This window comes from Mastomys coucha, unplaced genomic scaffold (genome assembly GCF_008632895.1).
Source record: "Mastomys coucha isolate ucsf_1 unplaced genomic scaffold, UCSF_Mcou_1 pScaffold3, whole genome shotgun sequence".
Taxonomy (NCBI): domain Eukaryota; kingdom Metazoa; phylum Chordata; class Mammalia; order Rodentia; family Muridae; genus Mastomys; species Mastomys coucha.
Genome location: NW_022196909.1, coordinates 41736752 through 41761949, shown reverse-complemented (window position 1 = coordinate 41761949; position 25198 = coordinate 41736752). Strand labels below are relative to the sequence as shown.

At 52.3% G+C, this 25198-nt stretch overlaps 2 protein-coding genes across 24 annotated transcripts in view; one reads left to right on the top strand and one right to left on the bottom strand.

Moving 5' to 3' along the window:
* Col18a1 (collagen type XVIII alpha 1 chain) overlaps positions 1–17769 on the top strand; it is a 116843-nt gene extending 99074 nt beyond the window's left edge. For 3 of the 5 annotated variants that reach the window (XM_031346746.1, XM_031346742.1, XM_031346744.1), the window contains 20 exons: positions 211–240; positions 357–383; positions 705–767; positions 1649–1723; positions 2618–2644; positions 2846–2899; positions 3754–3828; positions 5619–5687; positions 6244–6286; positions 6788–6850; positions 9864–9907; positions 10231–10359; positions 10841–10985; positions 11069–11142; positions 11424–11555; positions 12598–12630; positions 14215–14463; positions 15006–15203; positions 15693–15808; positions 16588–17769. In XM_031346746.1, the coding sequence (XP_031202606.1) occupies positions 211–240; positions 357–383; positions 705–767; positions 1649–1723; positions 2618–2644; positions 2846–2899; positions 3754–3828; positions 5619–5687; positions 6244–6286; positions 6788–6850; positions 9864–9907; positions 10231–10359; positions 10841–10985; positions 11069–11142; positions 11424–11555; positions 12598–12630; positions 14215–14463; positions 15006–15203; positions 15693–15808; positions 16588–16801 (1860 nt within the window). In that variant the 3' untranslated portion in view covers positions 16802–17769. The remainder of the gene's footprint in view (positions 1–210; positions 241–356; positions 384–704; positions 768–1648; positions 1724–2617; positions 2645–2845; positions 2900–3753; positions 3829–5618; positions 5688–6243; positions 6287–6787; positions 6851–9863; positions 9908–10230; positions 10360–10840; positions 10986–11068; positions 11143–11423; positions 11556–12597; positions 12631–14214; positions 14464–15005; positions 15204–15692; positions 15809–16587) is intronic. The other 2 variants (XM_031346743.1, XM_031346745.1) reach the window with 1 other exon arrangement.
* A 339-nt stretch (positions 17770–18108) lies between these two features.
* Positions 18109–25198, bottom strand: part of Slc19a1 (solute carrier family 19 member 1) — a 20253-nt gene continuing 13163 nt past the window's right edge. For all 19 annotated transcript variants that reach the window (XM_031348087.1, XM_031348098.1, XM_031348094.1 and 16 more), the window contains 2 exons: positions 24152–24293; positions 18109–19049 (listed from right to left, as the gene is read on the bottom strand). In XM_031348087.1, coding sequence (XP_031203947.1) covers positions 18783–19049; positions 24152–24293 — 409 coding nt within the window. In that variant the 3' untranslated portion in view covers positions 18109–18782. The remainder of the gene's footprint in view (positions 19050–24151; positions 24294–25198) is intronic.

Sequence of the window (25198 nt, the reverse complement as noted above, 5' to 3'; positions counted from 1 at the left end):
AGGGGGACTCCCCACAAAATGAGTCAGTTGTCAGCTGAGCACCTGCAGAGGGAACCCAGGCATCCCGCTAAAAATACAGCTTTCTTCTAACTTCCACTTCGGGCTAGCTTTGCTGAGCTTGTGGCTAATGTGACACTGGGTGACTTTCAACTCAAAGGCAGCTTTCTTTTCTTCCCCTCTCATTTGTATTTCCTGCCGATGTGGGAACAGAGAGCTGTAGTGAGCACGCCAGGACCTGAGGTAGGTGCCATCTTGCTTGTAAGAAGGTCTACAGAGGGTCCGGGGCAGGGGGCTGGGTAAGAATGCCAGGGAGAGCACTGTGTCCCCCAGACCTCATGGTGACCTTCTTTCCACAGGGCAAGCCAGGGTACGCAGGCTTTCCTGTAAGTAGCTTTGCTTCGGAGGTGCATGCTTGTCCAGCAACACCTTGATACTGGGGGAGGGCATGGGCTATGCTCTTGGCGTACACGGGATAGCAGTGTAAGCTTGGGTGGAGACAGTCACTATCCTTGAAGACAAGATGCTGTAAGGAAGATAATGGGTCTGGAAGGTGTAGCTTGGCATCCTTGCCACCTGTAGTTGTTCAGGACTCTGAAGGGCTGGCCCAGGACCAGGGAGCAAACACAGGGCAAGGGATATGGGAGTTCCGGGGAAGAAGGAACATTGGGTCATGGATCCTCATTTCAATCTGGTCGTTATTACAGGGACCTGCTGGACCGAAGGGTGACCTAGGCTCCAAAGGAGAGCAGGGTCTTCCGGGGCCCAAGGTAAGGGGTTGGATGCCTTCTGCTCATCTCTCAGGAACCAGGTCCAGCCTTATTGCTGCACTGTCACGGGATTTCCCCTGTCCAATGACATTAGTGCAGAGGAGGTCTGTGATTGGACAGGGAAAGGGGGCGGAGCTAAGAGTTGGAGAGAGAGAGAGAGAGAGAGAGAGAGAGAGAGAGAGAGAGAGAGAGAGAGAGAGAGAGAGAGAGAGAGAGAGAACGAGAGAGAACGAGAGAGAACGAGAGAGAACGAGAGAGAACGAGAGAGCGAGCGCGAGTGAGCGAGCTAGAGTCCCAGAGGGTAGGGAGAAGAAGACCCAAGATGGCTTCAGCCGCGAATCTGCGTGGCATTTACCAGCCACAAGTGGCTATGATTTCTCAAGTTTAGAAATATAGGGATAAAGCTTTTATCATTATCAATTGGCTCTGAAATTATTGTACTGGTATCTTGTAAATTGTGATATTCTTGATATATAAATCTGATTGGTTAATTAAACTTGAAGAGTATTGATTTACTTGGTTACTGGAATGTGGGGCCGCCGATTACAGGGGATTATAGCAGAGAGGGAACTAGTGGCTCGAGGGACAAATGAGCCAGATGCTGTGGGGGCTAGCCTCGGAGAGTTGGCGAGTCCATTTTTTTTAATATTTCCTGCAACACTGCACAGACCTGCTACAGGCAAGATATTGCAGATGATGGCTCTTGGGGCAGGCAGGGCCCTGAGGGCACTGGGATATACCATCTCTGTTATTCTATCTCAGAGGGCTCTGGTCATAAACTCCCCATAGTAGGCCAAGACCTCCTTGCTGCTTCTGTTTTGTGGGTATCTGAAAGACCAATGACTGAGCCCTGACCAGTCCGTCCTGCCTTGCCATTCCAGGGTGAGAAGGGAGAGCCAGGCGCTATCTTCAGCCCTGATGGCAGAGCCCTGGGCCACGCCCAGAAGGGAGCCAAGGTGAGAATGAGTTTGTGGTTCCCTAATACTCTGAAGACAGCATGAGTGGGTGTATGGGTGTTCCAATAGAGAGGCAAGATCATGACACACACAGATCTCTCCTGAACGGGGTTCCCAAGCTTTCCCTAGCCTGTATCTGTCTTTGGAACCATTTTGGGTCTGCTCTCACGGCTCCCAAACCTGCCAGCGGCTTACATTATCCCTTGGTACTGTTGGCTGAAGTCGCCTATAGGAAGGTTAGTGATACTGACCACGGTCCAGTGTGCTCCATCTTCTGCCGGACCTTTCTTTATGGGAGATGAAGGGACCAAGCCCTGCTGTCTGCGCACCATAGGCAGGCATCCATCTACCCTGGGTAACAGATATCTAGATCTCCCCCTTCCTGTGGACCTGAGCCTGCAGGAACCTAAGGACAAGACTGTGCTTGGCTGGCTAGGACTTGATCCTCATACTGTATTTGGGGTTCCCACCCCTGCAGGCTTTCCAAGAAGGTACGGGGGTTGGGGGGGGGAGGATAGGTTAGGACTTTGGAAAGTCTTGGTGCCTCTGAAGAATAGATTCTCACTGGTCTACAGTGTTGTTAGAAGGCGATCTAACAATACTCGATTCCCCAGGCCCAGAGAACCTTCTGCTCTCCAAGGCTCTAGAGATGAATAAGACCTGGGCGGCCTTAGCTATACGCTTTGTAGAACCCACCCTTAGGGATTCAGGTACCATCCATCTATGCCTTAAACTGGATACCTAGTCCCTAATGGAGTGCCTGTCCGGTCCTGATGGCACGGTTATCAGCCTCGGTTGCCAGCCTAGCACATCCACATGGGTGCAGCAAGGACTCTGGGAGGCATGGGCGAGGTTAGCCATAGCTGCCTAACGTACCTCTGATTCTCTGTTCAGGGAGAGCCAGGCTTTCGAGGACCTCCGGTGAGTAGTGCCCTTCTTGTGACTCTGAATTCACCTCCCAGAGTTTGTATCAACTGCAGCGCTGAAAAACATGGGATGGGTTGCGCCCAATAGCAACAAGCGGTTTCTCAAAGAGGGCGGTCCTGGTCCTTTTCTGGGGTGGCCCCTCCCTCCTCACTAGGAGGCTCCGCCCATCCCTCCACTCATTGAGTTTCTCTGTAGGGTCCTTATGGACGGCCTGGATACAAAGGTGAAATTGGCTTCCCTGGACGGCCGGTGAGGATCCTTCCTTACAAGTGGGACCTAGTGGGCTTGTCCGTCCCCTGATACAGCTATTGTTGTGCTTGGGATATGTTAGTGATCCCCCAAAACACACACAGGAGCCGGTCTGATGCAACTCACAGCAGGGTCTTTATTCTGTTAGCTTGCTCTCCCCTCCCCAATGCACTACCATCATGCAGGATGGTTTTGGTGGTGGGGGAGCCCCAAATGTCTATGGGGCAGACCTTAATAGTAAGCAGCAAGTACGTGTGCAAGCATCTAATTGGAAGGCTACTGTGGCCTTTAACATAATTGGCTGGTGCTGGGAGTCCTATCATAAACTTAACTCTGCTCCCCTCTGCATTGGTGGTCATTAGGCTGGGGTGAGCTTATAACCGGAGGGTGCAGGTTTGTTGGGGGAATAACCTGGAGACACTGGTCGTGTTGGGGGTGTAACCTGGTCATGTTGGGGATTAGCCTAGAGACTAGAGCTAGGCTCAGGTTCTCTTGCGGGGCAGCTTGGAAACTAATGCTAGGCACCAGCCTGTTAGTCTACCTGCGTTCAAACTTAGGTCGGCTTCTCTAAAATGGAGTCTGAATTTAAAAGCCTTGGCATCTCACTATCATACCTATGTGTCCAATGTCTTAATAGGTGTCAGAGGTGCACTTGGCTAAGAGAATGCCTCATCTGACCCCCCATAGGAGGCCCTGGGCAAAGGGGGGGGTCTGACCTGGGTCCTTCTAGTCAGTATCCTGTCTCTCTTTGCTTCTGGGCAAGAGCTAGACTGGGGCTAGACTGTAAAGTTTCGACCATGGGAAGGAAGGGGCTGTCCAGTGTCCAAGAAGCCCTGCTATTCTATCCTGTCCAGGGTCGTCCCGGAACGAATGGCTTAAAAGGAGAGAAGGGGGAGCCTGGAGATGCCAGCCTTGGGTTCAGCATGAGGGTAAGTGTCTTATAATGGCGAACAGGTGGCGGTGTGGAACACCAGGGACCAAGTATGGCTACCAGACAGCCCCACCCCCCTTACCCTCCTACCTCCCCACCCGCACAGCTCATCTACTGAGCTGTTTCAGGTATCTGGTGATGTAACCAGACTTGTTGGTTCTGACAGGCACACTTTGCATAAACACTATGTGGGTACATTCACAACTACACGTGCGCAAACGTATCTGTGATCCTGGAAGAGAGAACCGTGGGATGAGACCTTTACGACATCCCTTCTCTGGATCCATCAACATAGCTTTATACCTTTTTTTTTTTTTTTCTCAAGACAGGGTTTCTCTGTGTAGCCCTGGCTGTCCTGGAACTCACTCTGTAGACCAGGCTGGCCTCGAACTCAGAAATCCTCCTGCCTCTGCCTCCCAAATGATGGGATTAAAGGCGTGCACCACTACCGCCCAGCAGCTTTATACCTTTTAAAACGTCTGTTGCCTTAGGGATTTAAGGATTTTTTTGTTTGTTTCACGGGCATCGCTTGACTTTCTACTGAGCGCAGCCACCCAGAGACTCAGGGACTTCCCCAGAGTGATGGCCTCCAGCTTGTGGCTCTCGCCTCCCGCCTGCTTTGCCCAGAGCAGAGGTGGGCGTGGAAACCCAGATGTAAGCACTTCAGAGAGTCCGCACTCCTGGTTGGTCGTTGCGGCTGTGGGTTTCTTGCCAGCTGCCTTCTCTGTGGACTAATGCCTACCAACACTGGGCAAAAATCAAGAGCAAACTGCAAGTTTGCAGAGCTGCAGGACACACGCAGTCACAGACCTGTCGTGCCCATCCCAATGCTAAAGATTGCCTCTTGGATTTTATCCTCAGTTATGATTTTTTTTTAAGGATTTATTTATTTTATGTATGTGAGGGCAGCATTGCTCTCTTCAGACATACCATAAGAGGGCATCAGATCTCATGACAGATGGTTGTGAGCCACCATGTGGATGCTGGGAATTGAACTCAGGACCTCTGGGAGAGCAGTCAGTGCTCTTAACCGCTGCGCCATCTCTCCAGCCCATCAGTTATGATTTTTTTTAAAATCAGGTTGGATACTGTGCCTCACAAGGAATGTGTCCATCAGCCTGAAGTGCTAGCAAGTACACAGATGTTCACAGCTGTCCTGGGGAAGGCAGACAATGCAGGGTGGCCTCCAGGGATGAAGAAGCCCTTGTCATGCCTGTTCCTTACCTGGACCCTCAGGGCTTACACAGAGGCTAGGCTAGGCTGTTTTATACTTTGAATAAGTAGAAATAAAATTTCATTTATTCAAGCCAAAGCTTTCTTGAGTGACCTACCTCCGAGTTTGCAGCTAGCAATCTCTACTAGCAAGACTATTGTACTTTGGTTAGCCACCTTTGGTCATTCGACCCTAGGTGGCTCAAGAGTGCCGTAGGCAGGAAACAGGCAGGCCTACTTGGCAGGCACATGGACCAGAGTCAGAAATGCGTTCTTGGTTTTTACATCATCAAACATATTCATCTTTCTGATTCTGCCGGGCAGTGGTGGCGCACGCCTTTAATCCCAACACTTGGGAGGCAGAGGCAGGCGGATTTCTGAGTTCGAGGCCAGTCTGGTCTACAGAGTGAGTTCCAGGACAGCCAGGGCTACACAGAGAAACCCTGTCTCAAAAACCAAAACCAAAACAAAACGTCTTTCTGATTCAACTGCTTTTCAGCCTATGATTGCTCCCCTAGCTTACACTGATGGCTTAGCTATGACCTTGACTAACCAGAGCTTTCTGTCCCTCTACAGGGATTGCCTGGCCCCCCTGGGCCTCCAGGACCCCCAGGTCCTCCTGGGATGCCCATCTATGACAGCAATGTAAGTGGCCTATACAGGCTTCTTGCCATTTGCTGGCCTTGGAATCGTCTCTGGGATGGGTCTGTCGGGTAGGCTGCACCTGGTCCCACACAGGAGCATGTGGGATCTTAACTCTGGGGCTTGGAGACGGTCTCGACCTGGAAGGATCCAGGTGCTGGGGGTGCCCCAATTTTACCAAACTTGGCAAGTGAAGAGGTGATCTGGGAGAGCAGGGTCCACGTGACTAGAATTCTATTTATTTATTTATTTCTTATATATGAAGCGTTCTGCCTGCACGTATGCCTGCAGGCCAGAAGAGGGTACCATATCTCATTATAGGTGGTTGTGGTTGCTGGGAATTGAACTCAGGACCTCTGGAAGAGCAGTCAGTGCTCTTAACGTTTGAGCCATCTCTCCAGCACCTAGGATTCTTGACATAGACCCTGCCCTTACTTCAGAGCTCCTAGGGAAAGGGTGGTGATTTGGCTCTGGGGAGGGGGCCTGGGACTCTTCTTTTCTAGAGCACTGACCCTCAGCCCACACTCGCCCTCCCCCACAACCCACTTGTTCTTTGTAGGCATTTGTGGAGTCTGGCCGACCTGGACTACCGGGACAGCAAGGTAAGGGCTTTGGGGCCCACTTACAGGTATTTGGAGGTTTGAGGCTCTGGCTGGAGATGGTAGCAGGATAGGGACGTCAAACTGATTAGGAAAAAGGAAGTTGTGTGACTTGACTCTCTGCTAGCTCTGAGTGTCTTGATCCCTAGGCCATGCCTACAACCATACTCCACTTCTAATAGCGCACACATCTGGCGTGACGACTGTCTAGGGAGTCTAACGGCGACCACCCAAGATTTCTCAGAATGGGCGCAGGAACAGTCCCACCCATCGGCAGGGGCATAGCGCAGTGGCTTCCCATCCCCCAACACACAGCTTTGTTCCCCTCCACCTCACACCTACCATTACTCCTCATGAGCTCTAATTTTGACTGTGCTCCCCCATTCCCCTCATCTCCCCCTGCAACCTTTCTTGTCAGGGCCCCACCATGTGCACACAATAGCCAGGGATGGGGACGTTGGTGGGAGGGGCTTTCCCTGATAGCTTTGGGGTTTCTTCCTCCAGGTGTGCAGGGGCCTTCAGGACCAAAGGGTGACAAAGGAGAGGTGGGCCCACCTGGGCCACCAGGTGAGCATGCTCTGCACCGTCCAGGCTGGGGGGTGTTGGGTACAGCCGGCTCCAGAGTTGAGCACCAGAGCCGTTGGGGTGCTAGACACTCACTATTCCATGGTTGCTGTCCAACCCTCTGGATGGACAGAGCACTCTCTCAGCTTACCACGTCTTGATTAGAGCTGGATTTAGGGACCCCAGTCAGCCTTTCAGCTTGGGGATAGGGTCTGGGGGTGGAGGTGCAGGGAAGAGCAGCTCGGCGGGATGTTCCTGTCACCCCGTCACTGATAGATACAAGCAGGGCTGCTCTTCCCGGTGAACAGTGAACAATGAGCATTCCCTGCTGGCACCCATGTTGGTCTGACCAACCTCCACGAAGAAAAGAGTTGAGAAGCCTCAGCTGGATGTTGATGGAACACGCCGTTAATCCCAGCACTTGGGAGGGAGGCAGAGGCAGGAGGATCCTAGTTTGAGGCCAGCCTAATCTACAGAGGGAGTTCTAGGACAGCCAAAGCTACACAGAGATACTGTGTCTTGAAAAACCAAACAAACAAACAAACAAAGCTGAGGCCATTCCCCCTAGCCCACGAAAGCATTAACGTGACGAGTGGGATCCTGCCAAAACCAAACCAAACCAAACTGGAGCCCCAAGTTCTGCCCGCTAACAGCACTTACAGTGTGTGGCCGGCATTATAAGGAAGACACAGACATTCGAACATAGAACCAGCTAGAGATAGAGAGAGAAGACCCGGTACCTGGGCCTCCTGAGAACTAGTTACCAGGCTGGGATCAAGACTCAGCAAGCACCAGGCCTGAAAGGAAAGAGAATCATCTCAGAGAACAAGGTTGTCTTGGGATGCGAGAGCTCTGAGCACTAGGGGACGTGACCCCTCGAGACAGCAAGGGTGAGCTGTGAGGGGCCAGCTCAGGCACCTAGCCAGTGGAAAACCAGAGAAAGAGAAGCTCCCCAGGGGAGGACACAGCACTCCTCTGGCACGCTGGTCACTGGAGATTCAAAGAGAAAACGGCAGTCGAGGGTAAAATGGCTCAGTTTCCAAAGCTAAGAAAAGATCTGCCGCACTTCCCACAGTCAAAAGGTGCCCGAGAAAACTGGAGAAAGAACTAGAAGACCCTGCGTGCTTCAGAACATCAGAGGGCGGCTCTGATGTCCCACATCAGAATCTACACAGGATTCCACAGTTTGACTCTGCCTGAGCATCAAGCAGCCTGGTGCCCAGTGCAAGCCTCCAGGGAAAGAGACAAGCAGTCCCAGAAAGGGCCGGGAGGTGGGAAACAGCTGACCAGCCCAGCAGGAAGAATCCAGGCTGCACAGCCACAGGCCCAGACTCTCTGGAACATCTCTCTGATGTTTAGCTGGGGTCAAGGGTGCAGATGAACTTGCCGAAACCAAGAATGTGCAGCTGGAGGCCTGATGAAAGAGAAATAACAGGGAGACAAAAGAAAGCTGGATGCAAATCAAGATGAGGGAGAAGAAACACAGAGCGAGGGCAACGGAAGAAGTAGAATTCAGAATCGATTTAAACCCAGGTTTTCAGTGGCTGAGCATGGCCACTTCTGTTGGCATCCAGGATGGGAGTGGACTGGCTGTCCAGAGAGACAAAGGGAGGCCCCTCTCTTAGGTCAGGCAAGCTAGAAGGTGGTGACAGAGGGAATTGTCCCAGGAGAAGGGAGCTAGCGATGGCAAGCAAGGTGTGCCACAGGCAAATGCGTCTGTCACTAGTGTATCTTGGGAAATAAGACCGGGAATAGAAAAGTGCTCATCTTGATCAAACTCAGTCTGGAAGGACAATCCAGGAACTGAACTCACTCGCCTACAATAGCAGAGCCTCAGGATACAGAGGGAAATAGATAGGGAAAAAAAAAAGACAGTTTTATAAGTTAGGGTTTGACTGCTGTGAACAGATACCATGACCATGGCAACTCTTATAAAGGACAACATTTAATTGGGGCTGGCTTACAGGTTCAGGGGTTCAGTCCAGTATCATCAAGGCTGGAACAAGGCAGCATCCAGGCAGGCATGGTGCAGGAGGAACTGAGAGTTCTACATCTTCTCTGAAGGCTGCTAGTGGAAGACTGGCTTCCAGGCAGCTAGGGTGAGGGTCTTAAAGCTCACACCCACAGAGACACACCTACTCCAACAAGGCCACACTTTCTAATAGTGCCACTCCCTGGGCCAAGCCCAGGACCATCTTATAGAGTGGCAAGAGGCCTCTAAGACAGTAATTCCACAGGGCAAGGACTCTGAAGAGGGCAACAGGCAAAAGTGACCCGAGGTTGCTATCCCTGAAAGAATGAGTTAACCCTGTGCTCACAGAACTACGCGCCTTCCATGGAATGTTTCAGTGCCTTCTGCCCAAGGTACTAGGAACCAAACATCACATTTGATGAGAAGAAGGTGTTCTAGAGACAGAAATAAATGAAGTTATGTTTTCTTTATGTATGAGGTAACCATGATCACAAAAAGATCAAGTAACTTCTCTGAAGTGTCCAAAACATCTCCCCATCTCTGTAGACAAGAGTCATCAAACAGGAAATGGCTCAGAGGAGGAGCCTTGGGTCCTGCTGAAACGCCTCAGGGGACAGGACCCAGATTCTTGAAGCAAGGGGCCTGGGGGAAGAAGCCAGTTTACACAGCAGGTCTTGAATGCACACCCCCCATCAGGATCTGTGGGTGACTGTCAGAATGAGGAAGCACATCTCTCCAGGCCCCTGGATGGAGAGCTATCAGAAAAGCCTATGGTCAGTCATGAACATTTACAAATGCAACTCTGAAACAAAACAAAACAAAACAAAACAAAAAACACCTGTGACCAGAAACATTGAAACCAACCAACAAACAAAAGATCCATTAACCAAGAGTAAATTTAAGAAAATGTCGGGCCCTTACAACACAAATCAAGAAAGGCAGGCGGGGCTGGGGAGGGGGGGAGTACAAACTGCATAGTCAGTACTGTCTGCTGCCATCCTAGTACGACCCTGACCTATCTCCCCCGACCCCCACTCCCTGCAGGACAGTTCCCCATTGACCTCTTCCACCTGGAAGCTGAAATGAAGGTAGGTAAAGTTATTGGTTGAGTTGGGGAAACGCAGATGCCACCACTGGGTGGCTGGTGCCCAGACAGGTCCCTTTGTCCCTGCTGACAAGTGTCTAATGACATTGAGCCTAGAAACCACTCTCTTCTCTCTTCCCATGAAGAACACTGTCCTTTTGGTAGTATCCTGCCACCTGGACACACCTTCCCTTGCCAGTGGGGGTGGAGCTGATGTAGCAGGAGGTCGGAACTGAGCTGGATCTTGGGTTGGGGACCAAGGACCAAGGAGGTACCCATGACTCATGTCAACCTGTGATCCTCATGTGGCTCCGATAACCATTTTAGGGGGACAAGGGAGACCGAGGGGATGCTGGACAGAAAGGAGAGAGGGGAGAACCTGGGGCTCCTGGTGGCGGATTCTTCAGCTCAAGTGTACCTGGCCCACCTGGTCCACCTGGATACCCTGGAATTCCGGTAAGCCTGAGCGCCGCCCCCCCATCCCCCCAGGTCTCCTGTAGGTGTCTATACACTATGGGCTTGGGCTCATCAGTCAAGGGACACATCATGCTCGGTTGTATACCTTGAAAGACTCACACCACGCCCTGCAAGCTCAGCTGCCGGAGACCTCCACATTCTTAGCTTCTCTGTGAGCATGAGGCTGAGTGGGCCCATGGGCACCCATGTTTGTGTCTCATGGTTGTCCTTTTGCTGCTGTCCGTGGCATTGAGCAGACTCCAGGGCCCCACAGGGCTGAGGCATCACACGGGCCTAGCTTCTGACTGGAACACTGGGAAGCTTTGGGGCTGTTCCTTTGTTCTGGGACCATATCGCCAGCAAGAGGCACCCGTGGTAGGCAGGTCTGTTCTAGGTCTCAAAAGCTTCCACCTCTGGGGCTATGAGCAGATACACCCTCGGGCATGAAGGGTACAATGAAGGGCTTCTTTGTTGTTCCTAGGGCCCAAAGGGAGAGAGCATCCGTGGTCCACCTGGCCCTCCTGGCCCACAGGGACCTCCTGGCATTGGCTACGAGGGGCGCCAGGGCCCCCCAGGACCTCCGGGACCTCCCGGACCTCCCTCCTTCCCTGGCCCTCACAGACAGAGTAAGAACTCGGAGCGCGGGTCTGGTTCAGTCCCTGAGGGCTGCCCGTGTGGTCGGGAGTTCACAGCTTGATTTCTCTTGTAGCTGTCAGTGTTCCTGGTCCTCCAGGCCCACCTGGCCCCCCAGGTCCCCCAGGAGCCATGGGCGCCTCTGCTGGGGTAAGTGTCCAGTTGGCCAAGGTCTGACAGTCTGGAGTAGGGGTGGGGAAGGTAGGGTGGCATGTCAGGAAGTCTTCGCCATCAGTCCGCTGGGTGCAGCGATCGGTGTCCGTGGGACCATGGGGTCCCCAAAGTGTTAACTTCTATAACCTCCACTCCTCTTACTTGGGGACAGCCTGACAAGGATACTCACGCAGAGCTACCTTGTGGCCTCCCAAATCCTAGGAGCTCTGGGTGCTCTGGGCAGTGGGTCTCATATTGGACTTGGATTGGGGTTCTAGCAGGTGAGGATCTGGGCTACTTACCAGACCATGCTGGACAAGATACGCGAGGTGCCAGAGGGCTGGCTCATCTTTGTGGCGGAGAGGCAAGAGCTCTACGTACGCGTTAGAAATGGCTTCCGGAAGGTGCTGGTGAGTTCTGCAGGGAGACCGTCTTCCCTCTAATATCCACAACAGGGACGGAAGGATTTCTTTAAATCTTTGAAAGAATAAAAACCTTTCAAGAATAAGAAGCGGGTCCCTCCGCACTTTTAGGGTAAGCGGTACATGGATGTTTTATTTTATTTACTTGACCGTGGCTGAGACCAAGGATCCAGCATGAGGGGCATGAGGCACCTTAAGGGAGGACTGGTTTCTTTGGTGTTGCCTCTGCTGTCAGGAAGCCAAATGGCCCCAGGGTTCAAACATTTAGCCCTGGGGGGTGGGGAGGGAAGGTCAGATTTCACAGCAACATTGCATGAGGTAGGGTCCTAACACAAGCCCCCAGGTGGCTCAATGGCCGATGTCCTTAAGCTATCCTGTACGGGGATAGAGTGGGATGAAGTATTAAGGTACCTTGATGGCCTCGAGACGCATGTAGGCTACCTGTGCTTGCTTTGGATCCCAGCACTGTGCTAAATAAACACCACGGCAGGGGGGTGGCCAGGTGGCTCAGTGGGTAGAGACATGCGCCACACAAACCTGCCAACTTGTGAGTTTGACTTCCAGAACCCACAAAAGGTGGAAGGAGAGAACCAACCCTGCCAGGTTGTCTTCCGAGCTCCACACGCACACTGTAGCATGTGCACGTGTACATACATATCATGCATGCGTGTATGTGTATATGTGTATATATATATACACACACACACACACAATAATAAATAAATATCGCTATGATGGGTATCCTTAGTACTGATAGGATGCCTCAAGATGAATGAGCTTTTGGGTTCTGCGCCTATGGGCCTGTCAGGCCTGTCCTGCAGTTCCTTCCTGACTACCAGCCCTTCCGCCTGGCCTAGAAGAGTCTTTGGTATCAACTCTAGGTCTAACCACTGACCACCAAACAGTGGGGCACAACCATATCCCTGTTTGGACAGGCCTCTTCCAGAGGGAGGGGCTGTGGGAAGAGGGCAACCGAGGAGAAGCCCTGGCCCTGAAGCATGCTGGAATAACTCCTGCTGTTCCCTTACAGCTGGAGGCCCGGACTGCCCTCCCACATGGGACGGTAAGGAGCAGGTTTTTTTTTTCTCCCTCCGTTGAGCTGTTAGAAGGTAGGAAGGCCAGGACTTGAGTCAATGCCTCTCGATCCGCATCATTACTTGAAGTAACTTCCAGGAAGCAACTGTGTGTCCTGGGAGGTTGTTGATGGGTCCCTGCAGGGCAAAGAATGAGCTACTGTAGCTTTATTTATCAGTTTGGAATGGGTGGATTTAGTAAGCAAGCTGCGGGAAGTCAAAGAATAATTGACAGACAATAGAGAGATTAAAGAGTAAAGTGGCGTCTTACTGAGTACTGGGGGAGAGGGGGAGACACTCAGCAGAATGTCTGGGAGGCAGGGCCCCTTTAAGGCAGCCATCTGGAGTTCCCAAGAGAGTTTTCGGGAGAGGCCCATGGGTGAGGCCTCCAAGTAAAAAACAAAACAAAACAAAAAACCAAAAAAACCAAAACAAACACAAATGGCAACAAGTAGAAATGCCGTCACTAAAGCAGGCATTCAGAACTTCTAGCAGTAACTGACGGGAAGTTGGGGCACCCGCTGGAGTTCCAGATTGAGCTTTCTCCCCGCAGCTGAACATCCAGTATCTCTTACCCGCAGTGGGCACATTTATTGCCATGGGATAAACAATGGTCACCTTGGTTGGAGCTGGTTGACCTCTACCTGTGCTCAAGGGCACCGTGCTTTGCTCTTGGCCTGTTTAGGTATTCTCTTTCCTCCACACCACAGTGAGTGGGGCCATTGCCAGACAAGGGACCTTTGTCTTCGTTAGGGTTTTACTGCTGTGAACAGACACTGTGACCAAGCCAGTTCTTATTAAGGACGTTTAACTGGGGCTGGCGTACAGGTTCAGAGGTTCAGTCCATTATCATCAAGGTGAGAACATGGCAGTGTCCAGACAGGCATGGTGCAGGAGGAGCTGAGAGTTCTACATCTTGTTCCAAAGGCAGCTAGGAGAACACTGGCTTCCAGGCAACTAGGACAAGGGTCTTAATGCCCATACCCACTTCCTCCAACAAGGCCACTCTCTGGGTCAAAGATGGCCTAGAAAGAGCTGGGCGGTGGTGGCACACTCCTTTAATCCCAGCAGTTGGGAGGCAGAGGCAGGCAGATTTCTGAGTTCGAGGCCAGCCTGGTCTATAGAGCAAGTTCCAGGATTGCCAGGGCTATACAGAGAAACCCTGTCTCGAAAAAACCAAAAAAAAAAAAAAAAAAAAAAAAAAAAAAATGGCCTAGAAAACCCATCACAGACCTTGGAGGTTACTTTGGGACAAATATGCTTGGGTGTGAAATAGGAGGTAGGGGGCAGCTCCAGGGCAGCCTCTCAGGGAGCTCTAACGACGTATGGCAGCCAACTAATGCAATGTAGGGCCTTAGCTCAACCAGCACCCAGGAACCCTAAGGAGGCTGTGGTGAGACAACTGTCTTCCAGGCTCCTACCTGGCTCAAGCCTGTACCCCAGAGCTCAGGGTTACAGCTTCCTTCTTTACCACCTCCGGCCCCCAGCCCTGTCCTGCCTAAAAGCACAGAATAGACAGAGCAAGGGGCTATCCCAGGCGCTGAGGAGCTACTCACGGGTGTGTCCGTCCTTAGAGCAATGAGGTAGCCGCTTTGCAGCCCCCGTTGGTCCAGCTTCATGAGGGCAGCCCATACACCCGGAGGGAGCACTCCTATTCCACGGCACGACCCTGGAGAGCGGATGACATCCTGGCCAACCCACCACGTCTGCCAGACCGTCAGCCTTACCCTGGAGTTCCACACCACCACAGTTCCTATGTGCACCTGCCGCCAGCCTTCCCCACCTCCTCACCTGCCCATACTCACCAGGACTTTCAGCCAGTGGTGAGTGGCCAGGGTTGAGGGCTGTGTGGCCATCCAGACCTGCCAAGGGGGAGTCCTTTGGATGGGGATATATGGATAGGTTTCTGACTGATATGGGCTGTTCATCATTTAGGCCAGGGGCTTGCCATTTCTCTAGTGAGAAATGTGGTTATCAATGAAGTCAAGTACTTAGGAGCCAGTCTCTGCAGACAAGAGGGCAGCGGGCTGCGCACTTGCTGTGCCTCTGTCCTACAGGGGGTGGGGCAGCCAGTTGCTCTACAGCTAGGGTGGGGCAGGCTGAGCTGGCCCCTGTCTCTGCTTATAGGAAAGAGGTATCAGGAGCTATCTTGGGCTGCTGGGACCACCGGGTCTAAGACTTGCCTCTGATGCTCTAAGCTGAGAGGGCCCAAGAGAGGGTTGGTTGAAGGTTGTCACTGAAGTGGCTGGTCTCATCCCTCCATGGGCTCTGCCTGTGTGCGCGGTGCTGTGGGTCTGCAGCCCACTGACTGGAGGGTTACGTGTGACACTGCTTATGACGTGACCATACATGACCTTTCCGGCAGCTCCACCTGGTGGCACTGAACACCCCCCTGTCTGGAGGCATGCGTGGTATCCGTGGGGCAGATTTCCAGTGCTTCCAGCAAGCCCGAGCTGTGGGGCTATCTGGTACCTTCCGGGCCTTCCTGTCCTCTAGGCTGCAGGACCTCTACAGCATCGTGCGCCGTGCTGACCGAGGGTCTGTGCCCATCGTCAACCTGAAGGTAGGTGAAACCTGTCCTGAAGGTTCTGGAAGGCCAAGAGTCTGTCTCCATTTGTACCCAGGCCTTGGTCTCCAGTGTGAATTCACAGCATGGCTAACCATTCCCCTATTATTGCCTACAAAGCCCCTCGGATCCCCGCTCCTTGCGGGGCCCTGGTTCCTCACCATGGACTTTTCTAGTGGTTTCTATACTGCTGACCACATAGCCCAAAATGCATGGAGACGTTTCTATGTGCCACCTAGCCTGGCCCTCTCTGCCATGGGACCCATCATATGACTTTATTCCTGGGTCTTTCCTATCAAGAGAGCTGGGATCCTCAGGGCCCATGGTGACTTACAGACCCCATGGTCTCAGGCTTGGGAAAGTACCTGTGGGTTTCGCTCACTGTGATAGGTCCTATCTTGGAGAAGGGGCTCGCTATGTCTAAACCCATGTTCCTTGGTCTCTTGTGATCTCTCTGACGTGAAGTCCCTGCCGTGTCTCTTACAGGATGAGGTGCTATCTCCCAGCTGGGACTCCCTGTTTTCTGGCTCCCAGGGTCAACTGCAACCTGGGGCCCGCATCTTTTCTTTCGACGGCAGAGATGTCCTGAGACACGCAGCCTGGTAGGTTCCCCCACCATGAGGAGATGTGACCAAGAAAGACCTCAGTCTCTAGACTGACACAGTCTGCACATAAAAATCATAGGACCTAGAACATGGAAGTAGATGACCATGGTATGTTTAAGCAACGACGAGGTGGTGGGTACCCTCAGAGCCATAGATTACGTCATCACCTGTGACTGCTTAGCTATACTGCTCAGCCATGTAAATGCCACCGAAAAGTACTGATCCCGTAAGGCAGCTCCCCAGCCTAAGGGATACCCTTGGTCGCAGAAGGCACCTGAACTGTTGACCAACAGCTGGACTGTCATCCAAATGGTGTCATATACCGTATCTCGGCACCTGGCAGCCGAGACCCCTGCTTCAGTGACCCTGTTCTCAGAAGGGTAACTTGGGGAGCTAGACACATGTGTCTAGCACAGTACTTGGGCCCTGACCATCTGCTTTCCCCAAGAGGCACCCATGAGGGCCCTCCTGGCCCCTATATGAGCTGCATGACTAAGACCTGATAGCAGAGCTCACTCTTAACACGTGCCAAGAAAGCCTTCCGGAAAGCCAGTTCTATCAAATCAGTGGAGGAAAGGCTAGCCCAGAGGTCCTCTAGCCCCAGCTGCACCCCCAACACCCTCTTCCGCTGCTGAGCTGCACATCTGAGAGGTGGACCTAAGTCCCGTAGGTCACAGGGGCCTTTAACTGTCCCATTGACCGGATGTCCCTAAAGATGGCGGCTGATTCTCAGCCTTAGTGGTCTCCAGGTAGCTGAGAGTCTGTATACCTTGCAGGCCGCAGAAGAGCGTATGGCATGGCTCAGACCCCAGTGGGCGGAGGCTGATGGAGAGCTACTGTGAGACGTGGAGGACTGAAACCGCTGGGGCTACAGGTCAGGCCTCGTCCCTGCTGTCAGGCAGGCTCCTGGAACAGAAAGCTGCGAGCTGCCACAACAGCTACATCGTCCTGTGCATCGAGAATAGCTTCATGAACTCTTTCTCCAAATAGGGCCTCTGCCAGCTAGGATGGCGGACACAGTGCAGGGAGCGCCCAGCCAGCACGCAGGGCTTGGCTCGGATACGGTCCTGTGTAGTTCCCATTTCGTGTAATCCTCGAGAAATAAAAGGAAGCCAAAGAGTATATTTTTTTAAACATTTACAACAGACTTCCTGCCCTTCCTCTCCCACTCGAACTGGCCAGCCTGTGTCACAATCCCTTCTTCCCCCACACTTGGTAGAACTTCCTGGTGAAGTCGGACCATAGCTGGCTCTCCGCAGGAGGCTGGCGACCTACGGACTTTCTCTAACCTGGCATCTTTCTGTGCAGACCCTTCATAGAGCAGTCACATGCCCGTGCTGGGGACAGCACAGGGCAGGCAGCCCAGGCTCCTCTCTCACCGTCCAGTGGTTGTGCCTGTTACACAGGCAAGCACCTGCTCACCCGGGTAGTAACTGGTTCTCATGCTTGAGCGGTGGGATCTAGCTCTCCCGACTCCCCCACTCTCCTGCAACCACACTCCCCGCTAGAGCAGGTTCCCAAGTTCAGTACTCACTGTGACCCCCAGATCTGACCTCGGTACCCTGTCACCATGGGCAGAGGCCAGGAATGTGGCCAGTCTTAGGGCCAGACGTGGCCTGGGGCCCATCCTCAAGTTTGTCTCTCAGACTGGCCTCTCTGGCGAGCCCTGGGATCCCATCCAGAGCAGAACCCAACGCCAATCAAGCCCAAGCGCCAGAGTAAGGCAACACCTTCCTCATCAGCGTCAAGTCCGCAAATCTCACAGCAGCCACACGAAGCATTTGTCCTATGGAGGGACTTGGGTGCTTAGGGTCACAAGTGGCTAATCAAAGCCACTGTGCCTGCCTCAGGCTCTGCTGTCCAAGGAGTGGGACAATCCAGTGAGTCTGGTTCTGTGACAATATGTGATATGAAGCCATTTCAAAGAGGCACCAAATAAAAATGACCTTTTATACAGATGCTTGGTTTATAAGCTGCCTTCCCTGTTACAAAAAGGGCGAATCACCCGTGATAAGACCCGGGAGCCTCCGTTCCTGCGCGTGCTAACTGGTGTCCTGCTAAGGGAGCACAGGTGAGCATGGCTATAGTCGTGTGTACATGGATACAGGCCTGTATGCACACACATGAAGAGGCAATCGTGTATGAGTACACTGGTGTACCTAGTCAGGTGGGTCTATCCACAGGTTTGGATGAGTATAGACTGCACACGTGCACATGGGAAAACTCATGTGTGTGTGCACAGCTGTACAGTGGCATGTGTGAATGTGTGGTATACAGAAGCCCAATACATAGGTATACAAAGCCCAATGTAGTTCTCCATTTTAATGTCAAATTTAAAAAAAAAACAAAATCAGATAAGCATTCAAACAAGCACCTCCGATAGTGGAAGGATGTGTGGCAGCATAGCCAGAAGCCTAGGACAGGCAACCGGCACCCCGCAGGCTCGGCGGACCTTGGCTGGTGTCCGGGCTATCTCACGAGCCCTAGGGGCAGACGTTGATTTACCCTGAGCTTCCCAGAGCAAAAGGCCTGGTGGGCATAGGGCCTGGTGGGCATAGCTGAACCCGACACAGGTTCTTCTTGGCAAGCGATAGGCAACCCAGGCTTGCAGTGGCCTGGCCTGTGGTTCACAAAGCCAGGGAGCTGCCCTGAGTGTCTGTAGCAGGCTCCAGCATGAAGTAGGTTGGGTTTAGGGTCCTCAGCCACTACCAGAAGGATAAACTAGCAATCGCCCCTAAGGAGAGTTCTGTGGCCTAACCTGAGGGCTCTTGAAAGGCAACGGGGGGTGGGGGGGGGAAAGGATGTGTCCCCACCCCACCCCCTGTATGTCTTGGACTCAAGGCAACATAGACTAGGAGCATCATCTACAGCAACAGGCCCAGGCTGGTTCAAGACGGAGTGCACACAGGAGGGGCTGCCTCTGAGTCAGCTGGTCGCTGAGCTGGGATGAAGCTGGTTAGATGGAGACAGGTTAAGCCTTGGCTTCGGCTCTCAAGCCTCCTCTGCCGTCCTCCATGCCGTCCTCTGAAAGCAGCTGCGGCGCTGAGGGCTGTGGGCCCTTTAGGTCTCCATCCTGTAGGCTTATCGCCTGCACAGAAGTCTCCAAGGGACTCCTCAGCTCCTGGGCCTGGGCCAGGGGCTGGTGGCGACCACGCCGGCAGTACCTCAAGCCATCCAGCCCCGCCCAGGCAAAGCAGGTGATGGACAGCATCAGGAAGTATATGAAGTAGATGCAGAACTGAAAGAGAGAGAGTCTAGATGACCTCAGGCTTTGTGCCCACCATCCCAACCCTTGCGCTACCTAGGGAATCCCACTGAGGTTCTCCATCTCCCAGTCTCCAGGAAGCCAGAGGATTCTGAGGAGTTACAGGCCTCGCCCCAGGGTGGATCTTCCTTCCCTCTCTCTCACAGCATGGTCAACCACAAAAGAGCTACTTCCCAAAGATCCCTAGAGAACCCAGCCTGTCTCTGGCGTCCGTATGGTCCTCACGGGCTGTCTTTGGGCTCTAATTGCATGGAATTGACTCCTATGGCCACCAGGAGGGTTCCAGAACAATGCCCCAGGGCTTCTCCTAGGCCCTGGCCACAGTTAAGACTGGGCATAGCCTCTGCCTGCAGTGTACTGCAGTGACCAAGAGGGGCCCCGGCAGCACACCCCTTCCTGAAGGACCAGATTCATTCCCTCCCAGAGAGAAACCTGTTTTGTTTCCAGAAGGCCCTAGAAATTGGAGTAGCCCCAATGGAGGCAGGTGAGCCTCCTGAAGCTCCTTGGGACCCTTTCAGAAATTATCACATTTCAAGCAAACTCAGAAATGGCCATTAGGGACTTTTGTTTGTTTGTTTTTTGTTTTTCGAGACAGGGTTTCTCTGTGTAGCCCTGGCTGTCCTGGAACTCACTCTGTAGACCAGGCTGGCCTCAAACTCAGAAATCTGCCTGCCTCTGCCTCCCAAGTACTGGGATTAAAGGCATGTGCCACCACTGCCTGCCATTAGGGACTTCTGTTATGAAGAAGATGGAGTTGACATCGGTTCCCCATCCTCCTGTGTCAATCAAATGCCTGGATGCTGTGGGCCACACCCACTGGGGGAAAGGTGGAGAGAAGTGTCAGCCAGCCAGACCTCAGGATCCATTAAAGGTATGGCAAGCACTAGGGTATTTCTTTTGGCTTCGTGGATCTTGGACCGGAAGCAGCAGGAAGTTCAGCACAGGTAGAGCCCAGCTAGAGGGAAGGTGCCACATGACTACCTCAGTTGCACCAGACACAAAGGAGGACCTTTTGGGTAAGGCCAGGCAATGACCTTGATTCTTATCCTTACCCTCATGACGTCCATAACAACCACTCAGGATGACTGGACCCACTGAACGCGCATGCACACATACACACACACACACTGAACAGGCATTCACTGCCCACTGCACTGGAGGGGACCACCACGGGAGTTAGAACTCCTACTCTACCCAAAGGGCACGCCGACCTACACTACCCAGTGATGTGAGAGCCAAGGTTTACACCTGTCAGCTTCAGCACACAGCGCCAGGAGACCTTTGACCTCCGCTACTGCTTCACCACATCAAAACTGATGACCTCACACCAAGGCCTCTGGACACCAAAGGCAGTCCGTAGGTACTGAAATCATGTGAGAAAATCTTTAGGGCGACCACCATGGCATGGGTCACCAAGCACAGCAATAACAATCCAGAAATACAGAGAGGAGACAGTTAGCAAGAAATAAGGGATGAAAGATAAGAGACATTCAGACCAAAGAAACTAACCAAGAGGAAACGATGCAAGGGCTTGTGGAAGGAGGGGAAATAATCGGTCAGGAGAGACTACAGCAAACAAACCCTTGATTTCTCTGTCCTTGCTTCTGTTTTTGGAGACAGGCTCAGGTGGCTTTGAACTCACAATCCTCCCGTGGTAGCTCCCTGGCTGCTGGCATTCACCACATGCCTGGTTTGTGCTTTCTAAGTTATGTTTGATGGTGAACACGTATTTGATTTACACTCTCTTATGTGATTCTGAAGGGCAATGGGCCTGCCAACAGTAAGAGGGCCCAGTGACGTAGTCTTCACGCTACACAGAACTTGGAATACCCCTGCCATCCCAAACATCAGACCACTACTGTCTTCTAAAGAGACTGAATTCTGGTTTTACAAGAGAAGAGCACCTAACGACCCATGTGGATGGCTAATAGGAAAGAGGTGTATCCAGCACCCATGAAGATTTGGAGAAATGGGTTCTTATATAGCCATGATCCCCACTGGGAACCCACGGCTTCACTTCTGGGCTCCCACCCAGGAGAAACAAAACCTACATTCTCACCAACTCTAGGGAAGAACTTGCAAGATCCAAGGACTGAACACAGCCCCCAGCGCTTTGGAGGCTCCGTAGCTACCCCAGGCACACTGACAGCCTGCAGTAGCTATAGCACCACCTGCCCCGGTCTGAGGAGAAGCCCAAGGGCACGTGGGTACGTGGGAGAATGGAGCCACATCCAGGGAGAACACAGATTCACAGGCCACAGGTGAAGGGAGTGGCCGTGGCCAAGAAAGGATCCTGGGGTGACTTGAATATGCTTGGCCCAAGGAGTGGTACTATTAGGAGGTGTGACCTTATTGGAGTGGGCGTGGCCTTATTGGAGTGGGCGTGGCCTTGTTGGAGACAAGTGTGTCACTGTGAGTATGGGCTTTGAGACCCTCCTCCAGCTGCCTTTGGATGAAGATGTAAAACTCTCAGCTTCTCCAGCGCCATGCCTGCCTGGATGCTGACGAGCTTCCTGCCATGATGATAATGGACTGAACCTCTGAGCCTGTAAGCCAGCCCCAATTGAATGTCCTTGGTCATGGTATCTCTTCATAGCAATGAAACCCTAAGATAGATCCCAAGGGTCCCTGAAGGGATGGAATGTTCTGGATTTTGACTGAAAAAAATCAATGTCCCGATTATGACACTGTGCTAAAGAAATGGGACCCTGGCTGGGGAGTGGTGGCACACGCCTTTAATCCCAGTACTTGAGAGGCAGAGGCAGGAGGAGTTCGAGGCCAGCGTGGTCTACAGAGGGAGTTCCAGGACAGCCAGGGCTATACAGAGAAACCCTGTCTCTAAACTCTTCCCCCCCAAAAGAAAGAAAGAAAGAAAGAAAGAAAGAAAGAAAGAAAGAAAGAAAGAAAGAAAGGAAGGAAGGAAGGGAGAAAAAGAATTGGGACCCCAAATCTCTGCATGGTTTCTTAAACTGGATGTGAATGAAGCCAAACTTTAAAAACCCAGCAAATCCAGGCTGGCTCCTAGCCAGTCCCCAGGTTTCCCCGGTTCTCAGTGGTCTTTGGCTCTGCTCCCACTGCCCGGACTCCTGCCGTAGCCTGTCTCCCAACTCAAGATGAGGCCTGAGAGGGCTGAGCAGGAGACTGCGTCTCTTCTAACTAGGAACAAAAACGCAATGCTCCAAAGAAAACCAGCCAGAGAAAAATCAGTACCCATCTCGAAATCTGACTGGAGGGAGCGGGGAGGTCACGTCAGAATACTCCTGATCCTCAGGGGTCTTCGCCAATGAACAGGACTGACCAGGCACCCTCAAGAAGAGAGGTTCTCTTGTGGCCAACCCTTTGGGAAAGAGCTGACCCAGACCCTTTCCTCCTGAGCCTCCCTACCCTCCTCCTCTGAAGCACCCTAGCAAGGGGGTCTTTGCGGGGGCAGCTGGACCGGAACAGGGCCATAGGCAACACAGGGCAGCACCAGTCTCTCAAGAGTCTCTCAGGCCCCACCCATTTGGCTCCCAAAGGCTGAAGAAGAGGCAGGGAGAGGAGGGGAGACAGAGGAACATGGCGTTCTTAGAAGTCAGTGACTAAAGTACAAATCACTTGTTTAGTACACTATAGCTGGGCCAGTTAGGTTCCGCCTGGGGCTTCTTTGGACAGCGCCTTTCACTTTAGGAACTCTTTAAGGACAGAGTCTCCACTGGACAGGGACAGGGAAAGGGGAGGGGATACTCGTGCCCTTCCAAGCCAGTGATTTTTTTTTTTTTTCCTGGCCCAACCTACCCTCCACCTCACCCAGAACTGTGAGTCAACCCTAGACTCCCGTGTACCCAAGAGCCGTTAAGGAATGATGTAGCCTGCTTGGTCTGGATCTACCACTCTATGGGTCAGGCAAGACTCGACTGTTCTGCGTTCCGTCTGCAGGGAGTCTGCACGGAGGGACTTTGGCAAGCTGGGGGCAAGGCTGCACATGGCTTCACATGGCAAGGCTGCACCCTCACTTCACGCTACCAGCCAGTTCCCAGCAAGATGCTGGCCTGCTCCTGCCTGCCTCCTCACTGGCCCACCAGACTTAACATGAAGCTTCGATGGCAGGGTTGTGCCAACTAGAGACCCTTGACAGGCCAGCACTCCTCCATGGCACACACCAACCTGCAGGCCTACAGCGCAGGGAAACCAAAGGCTCTCACAGGGTGCCTAGGATACTGCCCAGCCATAGCCTGAGGACTGTCACTGAGGAGCCCCCTCCTTATATGCTGACTATCAAGTCTATACCGGCTTGGCCAGTACCTGGATCATGCTGTCCCTATCAGGGGGTTTCTCAGATACAAGAAAAACTCTGGCTGTTGTGAGAAAATTGAGGGCATCCCAAGAGGGGCCAGTAGGCCAATGCCAGCTGATGCCAGCTCTAACCAAGGGGCTCTGCTTAGCTCCCTCCTGGACAGGAACACTTCAGACATCATCCAATCTGGGCTTAAGGCCATTAGGTCTTGACAACCACCAACAGGGATGTGACACGAAAGTTAAGAGGCTGGAACCATGTGACATCATTGGTACAGGCCTAGGTGACAACATACAAGGTCTCATGAAGGCTCCTCAGAAATGGCCTACAACTCAGCCAGCCTTGGAGGCCTAGACACCCAGGAGTCCCAGTCCCAGAGGTCCAACCTGGACCTGGACAGGAGCAGGGTAGGGGCACATGGATAGATAAACATGACTGACTTTGGGGCTGGAGAAATGGCTCAGTGGTTAAGAGCAATGGCTGTTCTTCGAAAGGTCCTGAGTTTAATTCCCGGCATCCACATGGTGGTTATGAAACCATCTATAATGAGATCTGGTGTCCTCTTCTGGTGTGTAGGCATACTTGTGGATGGAATACTAAATAAATAAATAATTTTTTTTTTAAAGTGGTTAACTTCACCACCCCTGGAAACGTGAACCTGTCTAACCATCTTCCTGCCCCAAATGTGGGCCACACTCTGTATACTCCAGGGACAATGGACCTGGGGTCTGTGTCCCCTGACAATGAACCACACCAGGAGGCCCTACCATGACCACACAATGGGACTGAAGTTGGGGCTTACCTGCTCATGGACTTGGAGACCCAGACCCCGCTTGTCAGAGACCACAAGAGTAATCGAGGTCTTAAGCGCAGTGGCAAGGAAAGTGTTGATCCCGAAGACCAATGCACAGAGCTCTTTAGACAGGGAAGACGCGATCTGAAAACTGGGAGATTTAAAAAAAATAAATAAATAATACTGTCATCAAACTCACCGAGTAGGGCAGGGGTAAGAAGAAAGCCAGAGATTGTTAATCACAACACAGGGAGGGCGGGGGGCAGAAGATTCCAGACCAGCCTGGTCCATATAGTGAGATCACATCTGATTAAACAAATACACTAACAACAATTAAAAAAAAAAACACACAAAACAACCCAGAAAACAAAAACAAAACCAGGGAGACTCCTGCATCTACCCTGGAATACAGCAACATATCAAGTCCTACAACCCCCGCCACCAGACTGAGCTAAGCCACAGGTACACAATTCTGAGATCCCCATCCATCCACACCCCCATCCAGCATACCTGTGCACAGTGCTGCCCTCCCCTCCCAACATGCACCCATCATCCAATAGCAGCTGCCCCAGGGCAGGAGTGGGGCTCAGGACACACCTATAGAGACTGACTCCAGGAGACCAGGTACAGGAACGTGCTCTTAACTCGGAGAGCAGGAGTACGTGGCCAGGGGATGTGAGGAGGGAGTCCGACTAGGGAGGAAAGTGGGTTAAGAGGCCCTGGGAGGTAGGAAGGAGCCAAGCTCTTCTAGAATAGGCAGACGGCGGACAGGCAAAAGGTGGCACGCACCAGAAGGCAAGTGTCTGTGTGTGGTGTGAGCACATGTATATATGTATGCTATGCACAGTGCAAATGCTAGGTACATATGGTGTATGAAATCTATGATATATGTATATATATATATGTGTGTGTGTGTATGTGTATATATGTGTGTGTATAGACATATACACATATACATACATATATACATATATACACACACATATATATATACATATTATATATGGTGGCATGCTGATCCATGTACATGTATGGTATAAACATGGACTGTGTAGT